The 16,753-nt window shown below is 45.1% G+C and overlaps 1 protein-coding gene across 1 annotated transcript in view; it reads left to right on the top strand.

Annotated features, from left to right (window-relative positions):
- The window catches only part of SFMBT2 (Scm like with four mbt domains 2), a 123,494-nt gene that overhangs the window by 66,777 nt on the left and 39,964 nt on the right, over positions 1 to 16,753 (top strand). Inside the window, exons 8-10 of the mRNA XM_069801566.1 lie at positions 7,958 to 8,059; positions 8,721 to 8,868; positions 14,037 to 14,119. Coding sequence (XP_069657667.1) covers positions 7,958 to 8,059; positions 8,721 to 8,868; positions 14,037 to 14,119 — 333 coding nt within the window. The remainder of the gene's footprint in view (positions 1 to 7,957; positions 8,060 to 8,720; positions 8,869 to 14,036; positions 14,120 to 16,753) is intronic.

The raw sequence follows: 16,753 nt of genomic DNA, 5'->3' as shown, positions 1-16,753 counted from the left end.
GATGTTGTGGATCCTCAGGTGTCTTTCAGCTCACAGATGCCTCTGGGCAACTAAATCCTACCCAGGATTTGGGGTACTCGTCATCTTTCCATAGATGTTGCATATGGGCATCCTATTCCCAATTTCCTCCGATTGCTGTAAAGTGGGTCCTGATGACTGGCCTGGATGGAGCTGTCACCAGTCACATCCCTAACCCAAACTCTGTTAAACTACTTGAAAAGCACAGACACTTAAGAGGGAGAGGTGTTATCTAAGACAGGCGGCAGTTCCTGATGTATAGCCTTTGGTCCCATTCCTCTTGTCTCCACCCTCTGGTCCTCCTTTCCTAAAGTTGGTGTTTTTTTCCAACTTGAAACTGTTCTCTCTCTGGCAAAAAAAGCTCTACACTATGCCCAGCCCAGTGTGCCCCTGTTTCTAACTGGAGCTTTTTGGTATTTCCTGTAATCAGTAATAGTATTAATTAACAGTAAGACTAATGACATGGAAGGAATCAGCTAAGGAGAGTGATGGCAAGAGCAGCCCCCAAGAGCTGCCATCATCCAGGCAAGAGCTGCTCCCTGAAATTCAGGATGGAGTGGTGGTTCTAGTTCTACACTGAAAAGTATGAAGATAAATATTAAACAGGACTCTTTCTCCCCCTCTAAAATTTAATTTTTCCATCAGATGAATTGTGCGTTTTAATTACAAGAGTAAGATGGACTATTTCTCCAAGACACTGATTTTTTTCAAAAAGGAGGACAACATCTCTCAAAAGTTAATAAACCCTTTGGGTGTTTTAGGGTGTCTTCTTCCATTATTTGGTATGCTGGAGGAGTTTAAGTGTAAAATAGAGACACTGAAGGGTTCCTTTCTGCTCAGAGGCAATCCTGACCTGGCTATACGAATAGACTGGGAAGTCCAACAGGGTTTTTCTGTCTTCAGCTCCCCTAATAGATGGGCACGTGCTGAAGCAGTAGCTTACAACGAACACGCTTTTGGTTTCACTTGGAAGCCAAGTCCCAACATACGCAATCCCCAGCTCCTTCGTGCGCTGATGGCTTGGCTGGCCCTCGCCGCGCACGCTGTGCTTTAATAACCCGCGAGTCGCCATGTTGTTTGCAGGCTGCCAGATTATTTATACTCCCATCTGTTCTTCCCCATCCGTAGCACTCGCCAGCCCTCCTCCCTGACTGCTATTTGCCTGGCTGGGAGACGTGCACGGCGTCCCGACCCCTCTGTCGTTGGGCTGCCTTTTGACCCACTCCTGTCTCAGCTCATTAAAGCCATTTATCTTTGTAAGACCTAATAACCATCGTTAGGGGGTGTGCCGCAAAGGGCCTTATAAACGTAGCTGCCTTCACGGCTCTTGGGAGCGAGGATGTCTCCGATATCGAAGGTGCCACTCGGGCGAGATGGAGCCTGGCGGTACCTCTGCGGACCAGGGAAAAGTTCTGACCTCTCTGCAGCTCCCTCCCGACCATGGGTTTTGCAAGGAGGCAGGCGAGGAGAGCAATCCAAGGAGGTGAACGGAGCCAAGCCCCGTCTGAAACGCCCCGAGGGTCTGTTTGGCAGCACTGTACGAAAGTCAGGGTTGGAAGAGAAATGCTGGAGATGGTTCAAGCAAAGCAGACGGGCTGAGCGGGAACCGGGTCCCTCAGCCTTCCTTGTCCCTCTGGCTGTACGTTTAGCACGTGTGGTTTTCTTCTCCATTACATCCCGGCGTCTCTCAGGATGGTGAGAAGTTAGGAAAAGGACCTGATCCAGTGTGCTTACTGCATCCAGGCTCGGCGTCAGGGAGTTTGGGCATGACAACCGGAGCTCTTGCCTCCCGCATCCTTGGGCATGGCAGTGTTTTCCACTGACGGGGGTTAATGTGCACCTACAACTGGAGTCTGCTCCCAGGTAGGACCCGGGTGGGTGACACCTAAAAGTCATCCATCTAAAGACGGATGATTTTTCTCAAAGAAAGCAAAAGCCAGCTCTGGTCCGTAGCTGTTTTGCAGGGTGGTTGCAGCCCATGGCGTGCACTGAATTTGTTCTGATCCTCTCTCCTCTAACAAATTCCCATTGATTTCTCAATAACGACCTGAGGGCAGACTCAGTCCAAACAAGTGCCTGTGAGGACTCGGTCGCTATTCACAGCTGAGGTACTTATTTAGGGGTGTGAAAAGAGACACCGATGGTTTCACTTGGAGCACTTAAGTAGGTGTTCCCACCTGTGTTTTCCTTTCCACTTGACTTTCCCACCTGTGAAATGGGACCCCATGCGTGTGACAAAACCAGGATTCATTAGCGAACACTTGTGGAGCGGCGTGGCAGTCCGGAATGCCGTAAGACATTAAAAAACCCGACCCAAACACAATCCCCCGCTGCCCCAAGTGGATGCATCTCTCCGCCTTTTACCTCTGCTGCCCGTGCTTCCACCGCCCAGGCACATCGAAGCAGGCGCTGCGTAGGAGGGGATCTTTGCCCTAATGCCATCTGCGGCGGGCCGAGCCATACGGAGAAGGTGTATTTGGATTTAGACCGGCTACTCTGCAATGTTGCTGTTTCTATGGTAACTATTTTTTATTCAACAAGAGGGGCTTAAAAATCTGTAGGGCTAAATTTGATCCTAGGCAGAAGCATCTGCAGTTTTTAAGGGGCTCTTCAGTAGGTGCAGCTCATAGCTGGCTCTCGTGCTCATTACTTCAGGGTCATGGTATCTCTAAAGCCTCCTTCCCAGCACCCTTTCCTCTTCATCCCACCCCACAGCTCTCCATTTTGGTCTTCCAGTGACTGCACTTGTCAAACCGAGGGACAATTTGCTCGTGTTGTGTCTTACCGGGGGATTTCTGTCTCTCTGCAGAGAGTGTGTCTTTAGGGAAAATTGCTCTGTGTTTAGCAAAGGAAGTTGATGAATCGCAAACAAGACTGATTCATCTGCAAATAATGCAAAGGATTGCATTTGGGAGGGTTTCTTTCTTTATTTTTTTTTTTCTCAATTAAAAAACAAATGCCAGATTCCTGCAGAGGCAGTTTAACCACTGCTATTACTGTGTTTGTGACTGGTTACCACACATGAGCTTTGTGATTAAAATTAGGCTATTAGAAGCAGCCAGTTTCTTGGAGAATTAGAGAAAACACTGGGGGAAGCAATTTCTTTGAAAACAAAAACTGAATCAAATAATATGGTTCCAATCATACCAGATGGGGCCCACTTCTTCTGTGCCTTTTAGTAGGGTAAACCAGGAGAGATGTGACTGAAGGCAATAGCATTTCACACTGTTACAGTTGGTGAGGATTAAAAGAGGCTCAGGTCAATCATTTATTAAGTGCTCAGTGTTTCTAATCAGCCTCTCAACTTTGCAACTTTTCAGCATTCATACTTAATTCTGAATTTTGCACAAAGCTGCGGTCTTACAGTGGTGTGAATCTGACTGTCCTGGACCAAAAGAGCCCTGACTTCTAGAGTATTTGAAAATTAGAGTTCAAATTACAGCCTCTTCCTCTTATCCTATACACTGTGTAAGCTGCTGGGTTTAAAATGAGATGACTCCGGTGTTCTGTCTTGAGCAGAATGGGCTGAAAATGAACATTTCACAATCCGAAGGTGAAGCCCTTCCTTGGGTTTGTGGACACAGTTAGAGCAACTGGCCCATAGTACGGCTTCCCTGAACGTCACGGGCAAAAGCAGCTTATCCAAGTCCCCCTGCTCTATCTGCATTACCCAGTGCACTGTAAAATTACCTGAGCTCCACTCTTGTGACATGGGAAAATTTGAGTTTGTTTACACTTACATGACCTTTGCTGAGTAGAAATACTCAGAAGCCAGATTTAGCAAGGTGTTTAGGTACCAGAAAGGGCAAATGACTATGATGATTTTGAAGTATATCTTTTTGAGTTCAAGACCTAAAGCCAATGCTTAGTAACTTTATTATTAGGACTTGAGCATGTCATCCACACAGGTACTTCCCTAAAGCCTGTCTGCATCCTTAAGAATCTGAATACTTTTCTAAGTATGTTTGTGGATCTCTTTTGGAATGACATTTAGGCTCCCAAGTCACCTGACATTTTTGAAACCTGCACTGCTTGTTAGCTATGAAGGAGAAAATTATGCAGCTATCTCAGTACCTAAAGAAGAGGGTTGGGAATTAGGAGCCCGGTTCTCCTCCTAGCACTGTTGCTGACTTGTTATTTGACCTTCAGACGCTCCAGCTTTCAGCCCTGCAGGTGATGCTGGTTGCAGTGAGCTGTTGCAAAGCCCATCAGTATTTTTGCAGGAGGGTTGCAGAATTAACGTGCGGTAGGAAGGTAAAGATGATGCAGATGCATACCAAAGCAGGGCTGCGGGTCACAGCCTGTGCATGCTGGCAAATTTGCAAATGCATACTGCTCTAAAAGCAGGAGTGTAGGGCTGAGTTTGATTGCTTTTTGGGGTTTGTAGTGAGAGCTGTGACAGCCCTGGCTTTTGCCAATGGATTTGGCTGTAAGTGACAGACGTTCGGTGGAGGGTTATGCAATTTTCCATTCGTTACCCGTGAGCACCGTCGCAGCCTGTAATCCATCATGTTAGAGTTTGTGACCCTTTGAATAAGCGACTGTGGTGCTCGTGCCACGTTAATTCATTGTACTTTCTGTGGCATGATTTTTCACTTTGCTGTAAGGGACTCTTCTGCACCCTTGTTGATTGTCGATCCAGCTTACTTGACTAGTCTCCAGCTGTCAGAGGGTATTTCCATTGCCCACTCAGGGGTTGTGAACCCTGGGACAGGCAATCTGCTGGTGTAAATCCGTGTGGTCAGTGGGAAGCACTGACTGCCAGCAGGAGTAAAGGTTCACCATGCACGAGGCTATAAAACGCTCCAACTGGTCAAAAAATATTCTGCCTGTTCGTCTCCATTTCAAAGAAAATGGAAACTCACTTGGAGAAGTTGCTAGAAAATAATGGCTGGTGACATCCTCATAGGTGGCTTTGAACGCCGTGAAATAGCGGTAATGGGTCAGATTCTGCCACCCATAATCATTTCAGGCATTTCTTTTGCTCGGCTGCAGAGCCTGGCGGGGACCAGGGGAAAGTCTCACCCCTCCAGTCCTCTTGTAGCTGCTTTTATTAAACAGGCGTCTTTCCTGTCAGTGTGAATAAAAGGAGTAGAGAGCAGTTCATTATCCAGTGTATCACTTTGAGTCTAATACTAATTAAAAGCTTTGCCTTCACTTCTGTGGAACCTATTCTTAGAAATTATGTAAATTAATTGGAGTTTTGAAGAGGAGCATATGCCAAATCCTAAGTAATTCCCTGCTGGCTGAGGCAACTCCAGCACTGGAACTGGAGAACGGCATCAGGATCTTTTTTTCCTTTTGTGGCTGCAAAAATCTAGGGCTGCTTCAGTAAATTTTGATGCTTCTCTTTAGCAAATATATGAGAGACATCAAATATCCAGACCCTGACCATTTGCAAGAGAGGTACAATATAAAGGCTTTTTCTCCATGAAAGCTTTTCCATCTCAAAAATGACATTTAACACAGACAAGCTTTTTACTTCTGCAGCCCTTCTCCAAACAAATGTATGTTCCTGCTTCAAAGAGGATTTTGACCCTCAAAAGGGAGAAGTACCCGAGATCCCATGAACTCCCCTTGCAAATTCACTCTTGCTATTAATTTAATGGAGAAGATATTTACATGCTATGCTGAATGAGAAGGGAGGTTTGATCCTAAGGGACGTAGCGCGTGGTGAAAAGAGGATATACTTTTGAAGCAAAATAGCTCTAAATGTTATTAGCTTTTTTTTTTTCCCCTACCTGATTATTTTTCCCTTTGAAAAAGGCCAAAACAAATAGAAGGAGAAGAACCAAAGAAATGGATACAAATAAAAGTGAGAAGCAATATGGTTTGGTCTCGATGTATTTTGGTCTCAATCAACAAATCACTTAAAGTTGATGAAACTACTTGCATGTTTAAAGATAAACATGATTAAGTACTTTGGTGGATCTTGGCTTATTATGTATTGAAGCTGGATACGAGAGTGAATTGAATCCTGGAACTTTTGATGGGAAGATGCTGCAGCGTAAGCTTACTTCCAGGTGCACATTTTGCAAAGTCGCCTTTTCTTTACAACCTCACCCGAAGGATTAAGAGCCGCTGGGTGTGGATCCTCATGCAGGAGGAGGCAGCCCTCCAGTCCAGATGTTTTTTGCCTTTGGAGATTTGAAGTTCAGTGCTGGCAAGGTCTGATTTTTGCAGCTATCATCTTTTCCCAGCTGAAACCTTTTCAGTAGTAAAGGGGGAAATTTTGATAACCTGTTTGTCCGATGCATCCCTTGTATTAGGCAACCTCTATGTACAAGGAGCCAGATTCTCTTCCCTTGTTCAGACTTTTATTCAGTGAAACGTTCTCTGTGTAAAGCTGCTAGAAATGGGTCTCCTGTCTCTCTGGGGCTTTAGTGATATGGAAGCGACTGCCAGAAAGCACACGTATGGCTGATGGTTATGCTATACTGCAGGATGCTCACACTCCTGAACGTCTGCTCCTTCCTCAGCCATTAGTTCATTGCGCTCTAGGCCATTATTGCTAAATCTTCCTCAGTTTCCCTATCTGTATATGCTTCTGCTGTGAGTCTAAATCCAGTAAGATTTTTTTTGACTGCTTTTTGGTTCTCACAGAACAGGCTCCATAACATTGCAGGTTGGTAAGATGAAGACAACTCATTTAGCCGTGGTTGGAGCTTGTAAAAATCTGTGTCTCTAATGGCACCAGGAATGTAAGATCCCAAAATAGAAGTTGTTAAGTCTACAAGTGAAGACAGTTCTTGGGAAGAGAAAGCACAATGACATACAACTTTGGATCAATAGAAAATCTTTTCAGAACAAGAATACAACATGTAGCAAGGAATGTAGATGGGAATGACATTGCTAACCACTTACTAGATAGCAAGCTCTCTGCATGTATTTTGGAGCCGTCTGTATGTGTGCATTAAATATAAAACCATCTCTTTTTATGCTTGTATTGGCTAATGCACAGACTGTTTAGAAATACTGCACGACATTTTTATTGAATGAACACAAAATATGATCTTTACTCTGGAATTAGGATGCCAACTTGTACACCTATTAGACAGGGGTCATGAGGGATGGATTCATTTGATAGATGTTAAACACTAAACTGGTGGCAAACCAGGGAGTTGAACCTGGGTTGCTTCTGAGTTTCAGGACTGCATCCTGCTGCCATCCCCAAAGCTGCTGGGTGCAACCCTCTGGGTGCAGCCCTTTGGATGCAGCCAGGTTTGATCCCAGGTGGAAGTGTTGCAGTGGGCATATACTTGAACACCGTTGCACGTTTTCCCACCATGTTCTCGTTGCCCACGTTTTTGGTCCGAGTTCATTGTCTGGGCTTTTGTCCACCTTTAGTCTCCCGGCTGGAGCAAAGACCTTTCTATCTTGCAGCACATGGAAACCAGCCCAGGTCCTTATATTGGTGCCCTGCAGAATCTGGACATCCATCAGGGTCAGTTAGGGCCATCCTGAGCTGTTTGCATACATGCTGTGCATTACCCTGGGGGATGTCAGGTTGAATCTTGACACCTTCAGTTGCTATTAGATGGTAGCGGGTGTCAGAGGTGAAGAGGCTCTACCCAGGGGAGATTTTCAAGTATTTGTTTCTCAGACAGGTCCTCGTTTTGGTGAGCACGATCTTGTTGACCAAGGTCAAGTTAGATGCTGCTGCTGAGATGGACACACATTGTCCTTTAGGTAGGATGGGCTTGGTGCTGCAGACCTGTCCTCTAGGAGTGAGGCTGTCCCTTCTCTTTCTGTGGTTGGGTTAGCCTGAAAATAAGGTAAGACCAGGAGTGCCCAGTTGGAGCTGGGGGTCTATCTGGTAATTGGCTAAGTGACAAAATCCGTATGGACACATTTCAAATAGATTTCCAAATGTATCGGCCCTTCCTTGGTGGACGGCGCTGGCATGCCATGTGTTCCTCTTTCCCATCTCTTCCCACAGGACCATGCTGATTTGCGAAACCACTTCTTCACTGTGGGGATGAAGCTGGAGGCGGTGAATATGAGGGAGCCGTTTCATATCTGTCCTGCATCAGTGACCAAGGTGAGCTCCCAGAAAGAACGGATGAAAAGAGCCGGAGCCTCTTACTGATTTCCACCAAATTTAGGAAAACTCAAGAGCGGTACTTAATTGACTGGAGAACACATTAAGAAATATGTTTAAAGTCCATGGATGTTCCTAAGTAATGAATTGTTTGTTTCCTACGAACATCACCAGCTGACTGTATGCACTTAGATCCAATGGGGATGAGTATGTCCATCTACCACTTCCATGTAAAAACCAAAAGGATCCCTCTTTTACCTCGGTCTCCCATCCATGCATAGGTATTTTCCCTGCACATCTGGGAAACCTTTTGAAATAAAACAGCTGGGTGGAGGTGGCAGCTGGATATTTAATCCGCACTCTCAAAGGCAAGAGAGAGGAAGGCTCTGGGGTCTCCAGGATCGCTTCCAGTCCCTGCTCAGCTATAGGCACACTGGGTAACCTTGAACCCCAGCACTTTCCCTTGCCTCAGTTTACCTGTCTCTCAAACTTGGGCCTTAATCTCTTTGGTAGAAACACTTTGATGAAAAGTGTTAGGTGAGAGCGGGTTATTTTCAGGAGTAGTTTGATTCTAGGGCCTGGCTGTTTCAGCTTTCCACGTTACCTAATGTTATAGCAAATTTAACTTCTGATTTTGTTTTCTTCTTTTTTAACCCCTTAGGTTTTTAACAATCATTATTTACAAGTGACCATTGATGACTTGAGACCTGAACCCAGCAAAATCTCAATGCTTTGCCATGCGGATTCCTTAGGGATCTTGCCAATACAGTGGTGCCTTAAAAACGGAGTCAATCTCACACCTCCCAAGGGTTCGTATTCCTTCTCGGTGATTTGCAAGTTTCCTCTGAAGGAAGTTTGCTTGTTGTTGATCGCCTTTAAAACCACGATGCTGTTCACAGCAGATCATCACCCTAAGTATCTCAAGCCAGAGTGGCTCTCTTGAGTCGCTGGGGCTGTTCTGGCTCATACCAGCTCGTGGACATCTCTGCAAACGTGTCTTGCTGGCGGATTGATGTCCGTGTGCTTTGTAGTCTGAAGCAGGCTGCACCGAAGCCTAGTGAATTCCTGTGAAATGCATCTTCGCGATGCTTTGTGCATGTAGAGAGCAAAAGGAGCATTAAAAGTCGTATCATGCTAGAGGCAAACCAGGCATCTCCCTGTAGTATCCACCTTGGTACAACGCCGAGGCCAAGCAAAGCTCCTAAATCTCAATGCCTAAACTAAACTCATAGCTGCCTGCCCAGGAGTGTGTAGGCATTTCCTTAGCTGTCTCAAAAAAACCCAGGTGAGGGCAAATTGCGAGCAGCGTACAGGTCAGAGCCAGGGGAAACAGCCTCCAGCCCTGCTATTACCCAACTTTGTAGCAGCGCAGTTAATTACTTGCAATTTCAGACAACCACCTGCAGTGCCCTAGCAATATTTCTTTGCTTGCAAAATGTGTTGGTTCTCTGGAATTTTAGATTTTTGAAGCTGGCTGGAATGTTGACCCTTTGCCAAAATTTGGTGTTCTTGGGAGAAAAAGAAATGCCTCCGAAAAAAAAAAAAAATCCCACTAAGTTTTGCACATGCAGATTTGTCTTAATTTTGGAAAAAGTATGCTGCTGCCAAGCCCAGGGAAGCGAAGAGTTATTCCCTACCAGATTCAGAGTCCTGTTATGTATATCCAGAATGTCTCTTCAGCACATGTGATTTGAAATTCCCACCAAAGTCCTGGAGTCCTGTGCGTGCAGCTGCGTACGGTGCATCCATAATTAGTCTCTTGCTTTTACTGAAATAAACGTGCTGTCTGGATGTTTTAGCTCCCTCCTGCTTAAATCCAGGTGTAATGATAATGTCTGTGTAAGCGCTCACTGATATTGGCCAGAAAAGTTGCTAAAAATGAAAGTAAATGGAATGTTTTGGTTTTTTTCACCCCAAATTCTCATGCAGCTTCCCCCAGGCCAGCTAATTAACTAAAGTAGACCATAGGCCAAACATTTCCCTTTACAGGGTCATGGCCTAATAATTTCCAATCCATACAAAGCCTGTCTGAGGAGGTGTTTTACAGGTCAAGTGCATGCAGACTCTCTTTTAAATGCCAGCATTTTTAGAAGTGGCTGTAGCATCCATCATATGGGTATTTCTCAACTTGGCCAGTAAAGTCTAAGGGGCAAGTAATTATCTGGTGTGATGCCTGATGACTGGGGTTCACCTGGGCTCCTGGGAAAGTGTAGAAAGTCTTCCCTCATTCTGCTGATGAAAATAGTTTGCTTTCTGCTGTCAGATCAGAAATTGTGGGGGGAAGCTATTAAAAAGGTATAAAAGAAGTGGCAGATAGATGCATGCTATATATTGCCATGTTTGTTACATTGTTTATGAGGGCTGCATGCCCAAACTGTGTTTTAGGACCTTTGGTGTCAAAAAACTCTTCCATTGGCAGATACGCTGTTTGAGTCACTAAAATATAATCAGATATTAGAATGATTTCTTTAAAAGAAAAAACCAAAAACCCACAACAAAACCCCGCAAACCACCAAAAAAGAAAGCACAGGGAAAGTGAAAAGCATCCAAACTCCCACTGAGGGAGCCAGTCTTCTCTGAGCAGAATAATACCAGCTTTGGATAAAGAAATAACCAGAAGTGATAAGAGTGGGCTGCAATGCTGCGAAAGCGAGGAAGGCTGTGGCGTGAGCTGGCTGCTAATGAGCAGGTCTGCACGGGGAAGAAATCCCACCATTTCCACCCAAATCACTGGACAGTTCTGCCTTCCTTGGGGTGTCTAGAATTGCCCTTTCTCACACCAGATTTGACCAGCCTTCCGCTTCCCAGCGCTCATGCATTCCCAGCCAACATCATCCTTAACAGAGGATATGTTGACCATTTGTATTGTTGTCCAAATGGCTCTCCTTGTTGAAAGGCAAGAAGTTCCCGTGGAGCGAAAGCTGAAAATGGAAGAAGTCCTTTTTGGTTTTGTGAAAACGATTTCTTTGCTGTATTCTGGGCTTGGGTTTTTTGGTTAATTTTTGGTTGACAAGGAGGTTTTCAGATTTTAAAATTACCTGATATTATTTCATCAAAACAGTGTGCCAGGTTGGGGCATTTGGGTTCAGAGTCCTTTATTTGCCTGATACCCATTTTCTGGCCTTTTTGCCTGTCAGGTCTTTGTTGAAGCCAAACACACAGTAGATGAGTCATGAACAGGAGGTGCAAACATTTGCTACTAGAAATAGAGCACAGTATTTTCCTGTACGGTGCCAAAAATGAATACCCATTTACTGCTGCTGTATAAACATTGAACAAGCGCTGTTTATATTTATTAGAGCTGGATTTATAGACCACTTCCCTTTAGAGTAACAACCATTGTTCCTTTTTATGAGCTATTAAGAGGGGGAAAAACATTTCAGTAGCGCTCCTGGTTGTAAGGCTTACTAAGGAAATGCCACTTCCAAAACCTCCAGTACATTTGTATTGTTATATTTGCTTCTGATTAGACAGCTGAGCTCTTCCATGCTGAGAGTTGAGATAGCAAACACAATGAGGTTTTACATGTTTGAGGAGCAGCAGTTGAATCACGCAAGCAAAGCTTTGAACGTTATTACTTGGGCTGAGCCTTAAAGGATAATGGTATATGAATGCTAATGGAGGTGTTGGGTACGTGGTAGCTCCCCATCTGCTGAGGGAGGTAGCTTATATCGTGATGCTCCACGCTCCCAGCCATACACAGGCTTATTGGAAGCCAGTTCCTGAGTATGCTCCTCTTGGAGTCATCCTCGTCGGGCTGCTGAAGTGAGTTATGGCAAACTCTCTAACTGCCGTCCCAGGTTTCATTCCTGCTAAAGTCTACGGCAAAAGATTTCAGTGGTGCGGGGCCAAGCCAACGGGTGGTTGTGCGGTGACAACACACTCAAGTTTTTATACCTCACTGAAACCTTGTCCATGTGCCTTTTCCATCCACTCTGCCAAGATTTTGCATAGCTTGCAGTTAAGATTCCAAACCTGTCCGTGAGGGGCTTAAATCGGAGATGAGAACGTGCGGGGTGCGGGCAGGTTTTTGGGTCTCTGAAGGCAACGTCCTCTGGCAGCTGGGGTGGACCCCGGGTGGTTTAATGTAGACAACTGCGCTGTGGCGGTCCCCACCTCAGCCCATCACCCTGGCTCCTTCTGGAGTTGGTGGAGAGGGACTTTTCGCGGGGCAATTCTGTGCCTTCTGCAGGAGGACAGACAGATCACCTCTAGATCTGCCTGGTTTTCCACGGACCCTTTAGGGAACCCGGGGTGACAGGCGCAGTTGTAGGCATCTCCACTGCAAACATCCGTATGCGATCAGAGGAATCCTGTTCCGATGCGATGTGCACTTCTCCTGTTTTCCATTTCATTTTATGAAGCTGAGAAGTACCTGGCAAACAAATAACTGGAGAGAAAAAAGGAGATAGAGGAGATACGGGAAGAGAATGCTGTTGCAGAAATTGGTTGTTAAAAAACAGTGCAAGGATTTTTTTTTTTGTATGAAAAATGAACATTCTGTAAAAGTAATTGCCCTTTTTTACTTCTTTGTGCATGTTTATTTCTAGCTTTCCAATTATTATGCACTTTCATGCCCCACAGAGACAGGCATCTTAGCTCAAGGCTTTATCTCATTAATTTGTTTGTCGTGTATGCAATTATTAGGATTAGAAGTTCATCTTATCCCAGACACTTGCATCTTAGCTGGATCCTTGGGACTTTATTTTCAAAATTTTTACCTCCTTTTTTGGATCTGGGTGACTGATAGGTGACTGCACTCAGTAGTCTAGTCCTTTCTTGCCTACAAAAAAATGTCACAATTTTCATTTTCATAAATGATTCATTCCTATCTGATCTTGAGTGTCCCTTTTTGACTATCAATGAAAAAGGCATTAAGGGATGCTCTGTGAAATGAGGCCAGCCTGAGATGCCAGGAAGGGAGATTGAGGGGAGAATTTGGCCTTTAAGTGACTCCTGAAACTTTCCAGTGTGAGCAGTTCTGCAATAGTGTTATTAGAGTATCAACAATATCGTCACCGGGCCCTCGAAAGGATTAGCAGTCTTTGGTTTCAAGCATTGTGAAAATATAGACTGAGGCAGACAAAAAAAAAAAAAAACCCAAAAGCAAATAAAAAACCTCCTCTCTGTCCCAAGAGTTTATTGCCTAAATAGCCGTGTAAGAAGAATGGATGAGCAGAGGTCTGTTTTGTCTCTCTGTGATGGGACTGTTTGAGAGATGCTTATATAAATCAATTTTTTTCCTAGAACCAGAGGCTGAAGGGATCACCCAGTTGCTGAGACTTTAGTCTGGGAGCTGGGAAATCTGCATTCATTTTCCTCCTCTGCTCTGGAATTCTATAAAACCTTGGATAACATTCTCACTGTGGTGGGATTCAGCTCACGTACACTGAGCTGCTGGGAAGTCACTCGAGGGTATCAATGAATATATCAATGATATATTGATATATCAAGGAAGAGAGAGGAGAATTTATCTCATGCTTTGAAAGAGAGGATGGATCAGCTTCTGGTTGTGCTGGTCCTCTCCCTGTCTGCTGCTGAGGGACCCTTGATGTCCAGTTCCATAACCCCATCTTTTAGATAGCTAAAGGAAGGAGAAAGGAGTCGATGGCTAGCCCCACCTGGAAATTGGGGACAGTAGCACTCCTTGGTAGTTCTAGGTTTTTTAAAGCCTGGGAGATGCTCACAGGAAAGGGAAAATAAGGAAAATATATGTTTTATTACTTTTTAATGAAGACCTGGAGTGTTCGAAGTGAAACGCAGAAGGTGTGTGAGTGGGGGCTGGAGAAGCATTGGCTTTGGCTCTCGTGGTGTATAAACAGGCATCCGGAGAACTTGCCTGCTGATAGTGTGCAGTTCACCGAGGTGGGATGGGATGCTGAAACACAACTGGTCGTCTGCTTGGGGCCCATTTCGTGCTCTCTGTCTCTGGTGTGACGTGGTGGCTGATGGCACTTGCTGTTTTGTCATCCTGCAGGTTACTCTGGCCAGGACTTTGACTGGGCAGACTACCAGAAGCAGTGTGGAGCGGAGGCAGCGCCTCACCTGTGCTTTAGAAACGTAAGTTCTCTTTTTGCCTTTGTGTCGCTCCTCTTGATCCATGTGAAACGAAATAGCTTGCACGGAAAAACTGCAGCAAGGCTTTGGGAGATTCCCCCAGACCACCATGAGTCTGTCTGAGGAAGGAAGCTGGAGACATGTTTCAGGTCTCCATCCCTAAAAAAGAGAAAAAGTCTTACTCTTATCTTTATCTGATTCATTTAGATTTCCTGCTCTTCATCTCCTCTCTGATTTTGTACAGCACCTAGCACAAGAAGGTTCTCAGCTGATCATTACAAGTAATTCAAGTGCTATTAAAAGAAAATAAACTAGGTAAAAAAAATTGCATGGTATCATCTGGCCCTTTTCATATTTTGGGTGTTTTCTCTGGTTCCCGGGGAGATACATTTAACCAAACCAAATGCGTTTAAAAGCTACAATTGAAACTGTTGAGCTCAGACTGTGAAAAGTGATTAACCTGCATGGATGCTCTGGTCTTTGGGACAGTTCATGTGCTTTCTTGATAAGCAACAGTGATGTGAGAGGGAGCAGCACATCATTACGCTGGAGGCCATCAACATTCAGAGCTTTTGAAATAGTCTTTTCTGGCAATGACAGTCTGTCATGGCTTGATCCGACAGATATTCATCACTTGGTGAAAGGCAGATGTAGCCTTCTGCCTTTTCCAATAACCTGGTGCTCTTCTTCCTGCTCCCATCAGCTGATGGAAGTTGAGATCCCATCGATAACCGAAAACGTGGTGGTACCTAAAAAGACCGCAGAAGGGCTTGCAAAATAAAGTGGTGTTGTGAACGGTGGACAGGCAGATTCCTCCAGAAGTTACACAGCCTTTCGCTGTACTCAGAAGTCACAAGACTGGGGGACAAGGTGTTTGTGAAAAGCAGAATGGAGACGGTCTCACAAGACACCAGCCATGGTTTTGCATTGCCTTCCCCATCTGTGGTGGCCCAAGGGCAGCCTGGCTTGGAACAGACCTTTGATGGTGAATTGATGAATTTGAACACTTTTTGTTAATAAATTTGGAGGACCTGTATCATCAACAGAGTTTGACCTGGGAATCAAATCCGAGTTAGGATTTCTTTGCCCCGTTTATTGTGCCATCCCATGCAAAACCCTCTGCTTCGAGGGACTTTAAGCGAAGATTTCTGAAAGCACTGAGGGAAGCTGGACAATGCTGCATCGCACCAATAGAGTGGAACAATTGTCGCATTTCTTCTCTTCTGCAAGCACCTCTCCCTTTTCTTTATATCTCTTTTTGTTTTGTCAAGTAACGGATCTATGCTCTCAATGCTGGTGTCTTGAGAATAGTTTCTGCGTAATATGCTCCAAAGATTAAATCAGGTCTAAGCACTTTTTTTTTTCCTTTGTTTTAAGGAAACACATTCATCGGATGAACATGTGTCTGTTATTCTTTCACTCTCGATAACACAGTTCTCTGCAGAGAGATGTAATTTTGCTGTTGTCTCTTACACAACCTCCCTGGCAGGTCGGTCCATTTGTTTCGTGGCTGTGAGCGGCTCTTTGATAGAAGCTGTATTGCAAGCACATCTTCCACCTAGCGCAGCCGGACGTGGTGCTGGAAGTGGATATGCTGTAACTGTTTCCCTGGGGGGGATATTTAACGAGGAGAGGCAGTTATGAAATGGATTGACATGACCAAATGCTTAGTAAAATAAACTCCCAGCTAACTGTTTTGCCATTGATTCTGTATAAATTAGCCTCCAGCACCGAATTGCAATGAAAGGAACCGGTGTGATGATAAATGATGTTTCCTTGTTAGGCAACATAAAAGCCATTTAAACAAACTCACCCTGCTTTTCTGCAGTCCTGGCCACTGGCAGCTTTTACATGGTGAGACTGATCTGTGTGCTGAGCAAGGCTTGTGACGGTCCAAGCAATGTTAGAGAGTAGCAGCACTTTCCTGGAAGGCCTCTTGATGGGGGGAAAAAAAAAAAAAATCAGATCTAGAAGTTTTTAGTCTCACAAAGAGCTCCCAGTGATTGTTCAAGGTGAAGTGCCTGTGGTGCTGGGTGCTGTACAAATAGCAGAAGGGGTGAATTTGAGTCTGGCTTTCAGCTGCTGCATGAGAGATTGGTGTCATTTTGAGTCAGTGACAATTATTGCCCATCTTAATTATTATTAGCCAAAATCTCAGCCAAGAGGGGGAACCTTTTTGTGGTGGTGTGTGCAGAGAGATGCAAGCATTCAGAGCTGATGTGTTGTGGAAGGGGTGGGACAGGTGGGAGGAAAATGCAAGAAAAAGAAGCCGTGGCATGGCCATAGGTATTTCATTAGTCTGTTTTCGGGAATAGTGGTGGTGGGGATATTGGGAAGGGACTGACCTTAAGTGAAGGAAGAGAGGACACTGGAAGGGACAGAGGGTAAGGATGAAAGCAGGTGAAGAGTAGCTTGAGGCTCGGCTCGTGGGGAAGGTTTTGGAGAGGTCGTAGGGTCTTGAGATCCCTCTGCAGTTGGGATCACCTGCAATGACTACAAACAGGAGCTGTGGTTTGTTACGTTAGGGCTGAGCCATCCTGGGACTGGTCAGGAGCCTGCTGCTATCACATGGCCAGGCCAGCCTCAGGCTGAAGCAGTTTGCCCAGGTATATATTAGCCTACAGTGGTGGTACCTGA

The sequence above is a fragment of the Haliaeetus albicilla genome, chromosome 14 (assembly GCF_947461875.1).
Source record: "Haliaeetus albicilla chromosome 14, bHalAlb1.1, whole genome shotgun sequence".
NCBI classification, from domain to species: domain Eukaryota; kingdom Metazoa; phylum Chordata; class Aves; order Accipitriformes; family Accipitridae; genus Haliaeetus; species Haliaeetus albicilla.
The sequence above is the reverse complement of the archived record's forward strand: the minus strand, read 5'-3'. Positions and strand labels throughout refer to the sequence as shown.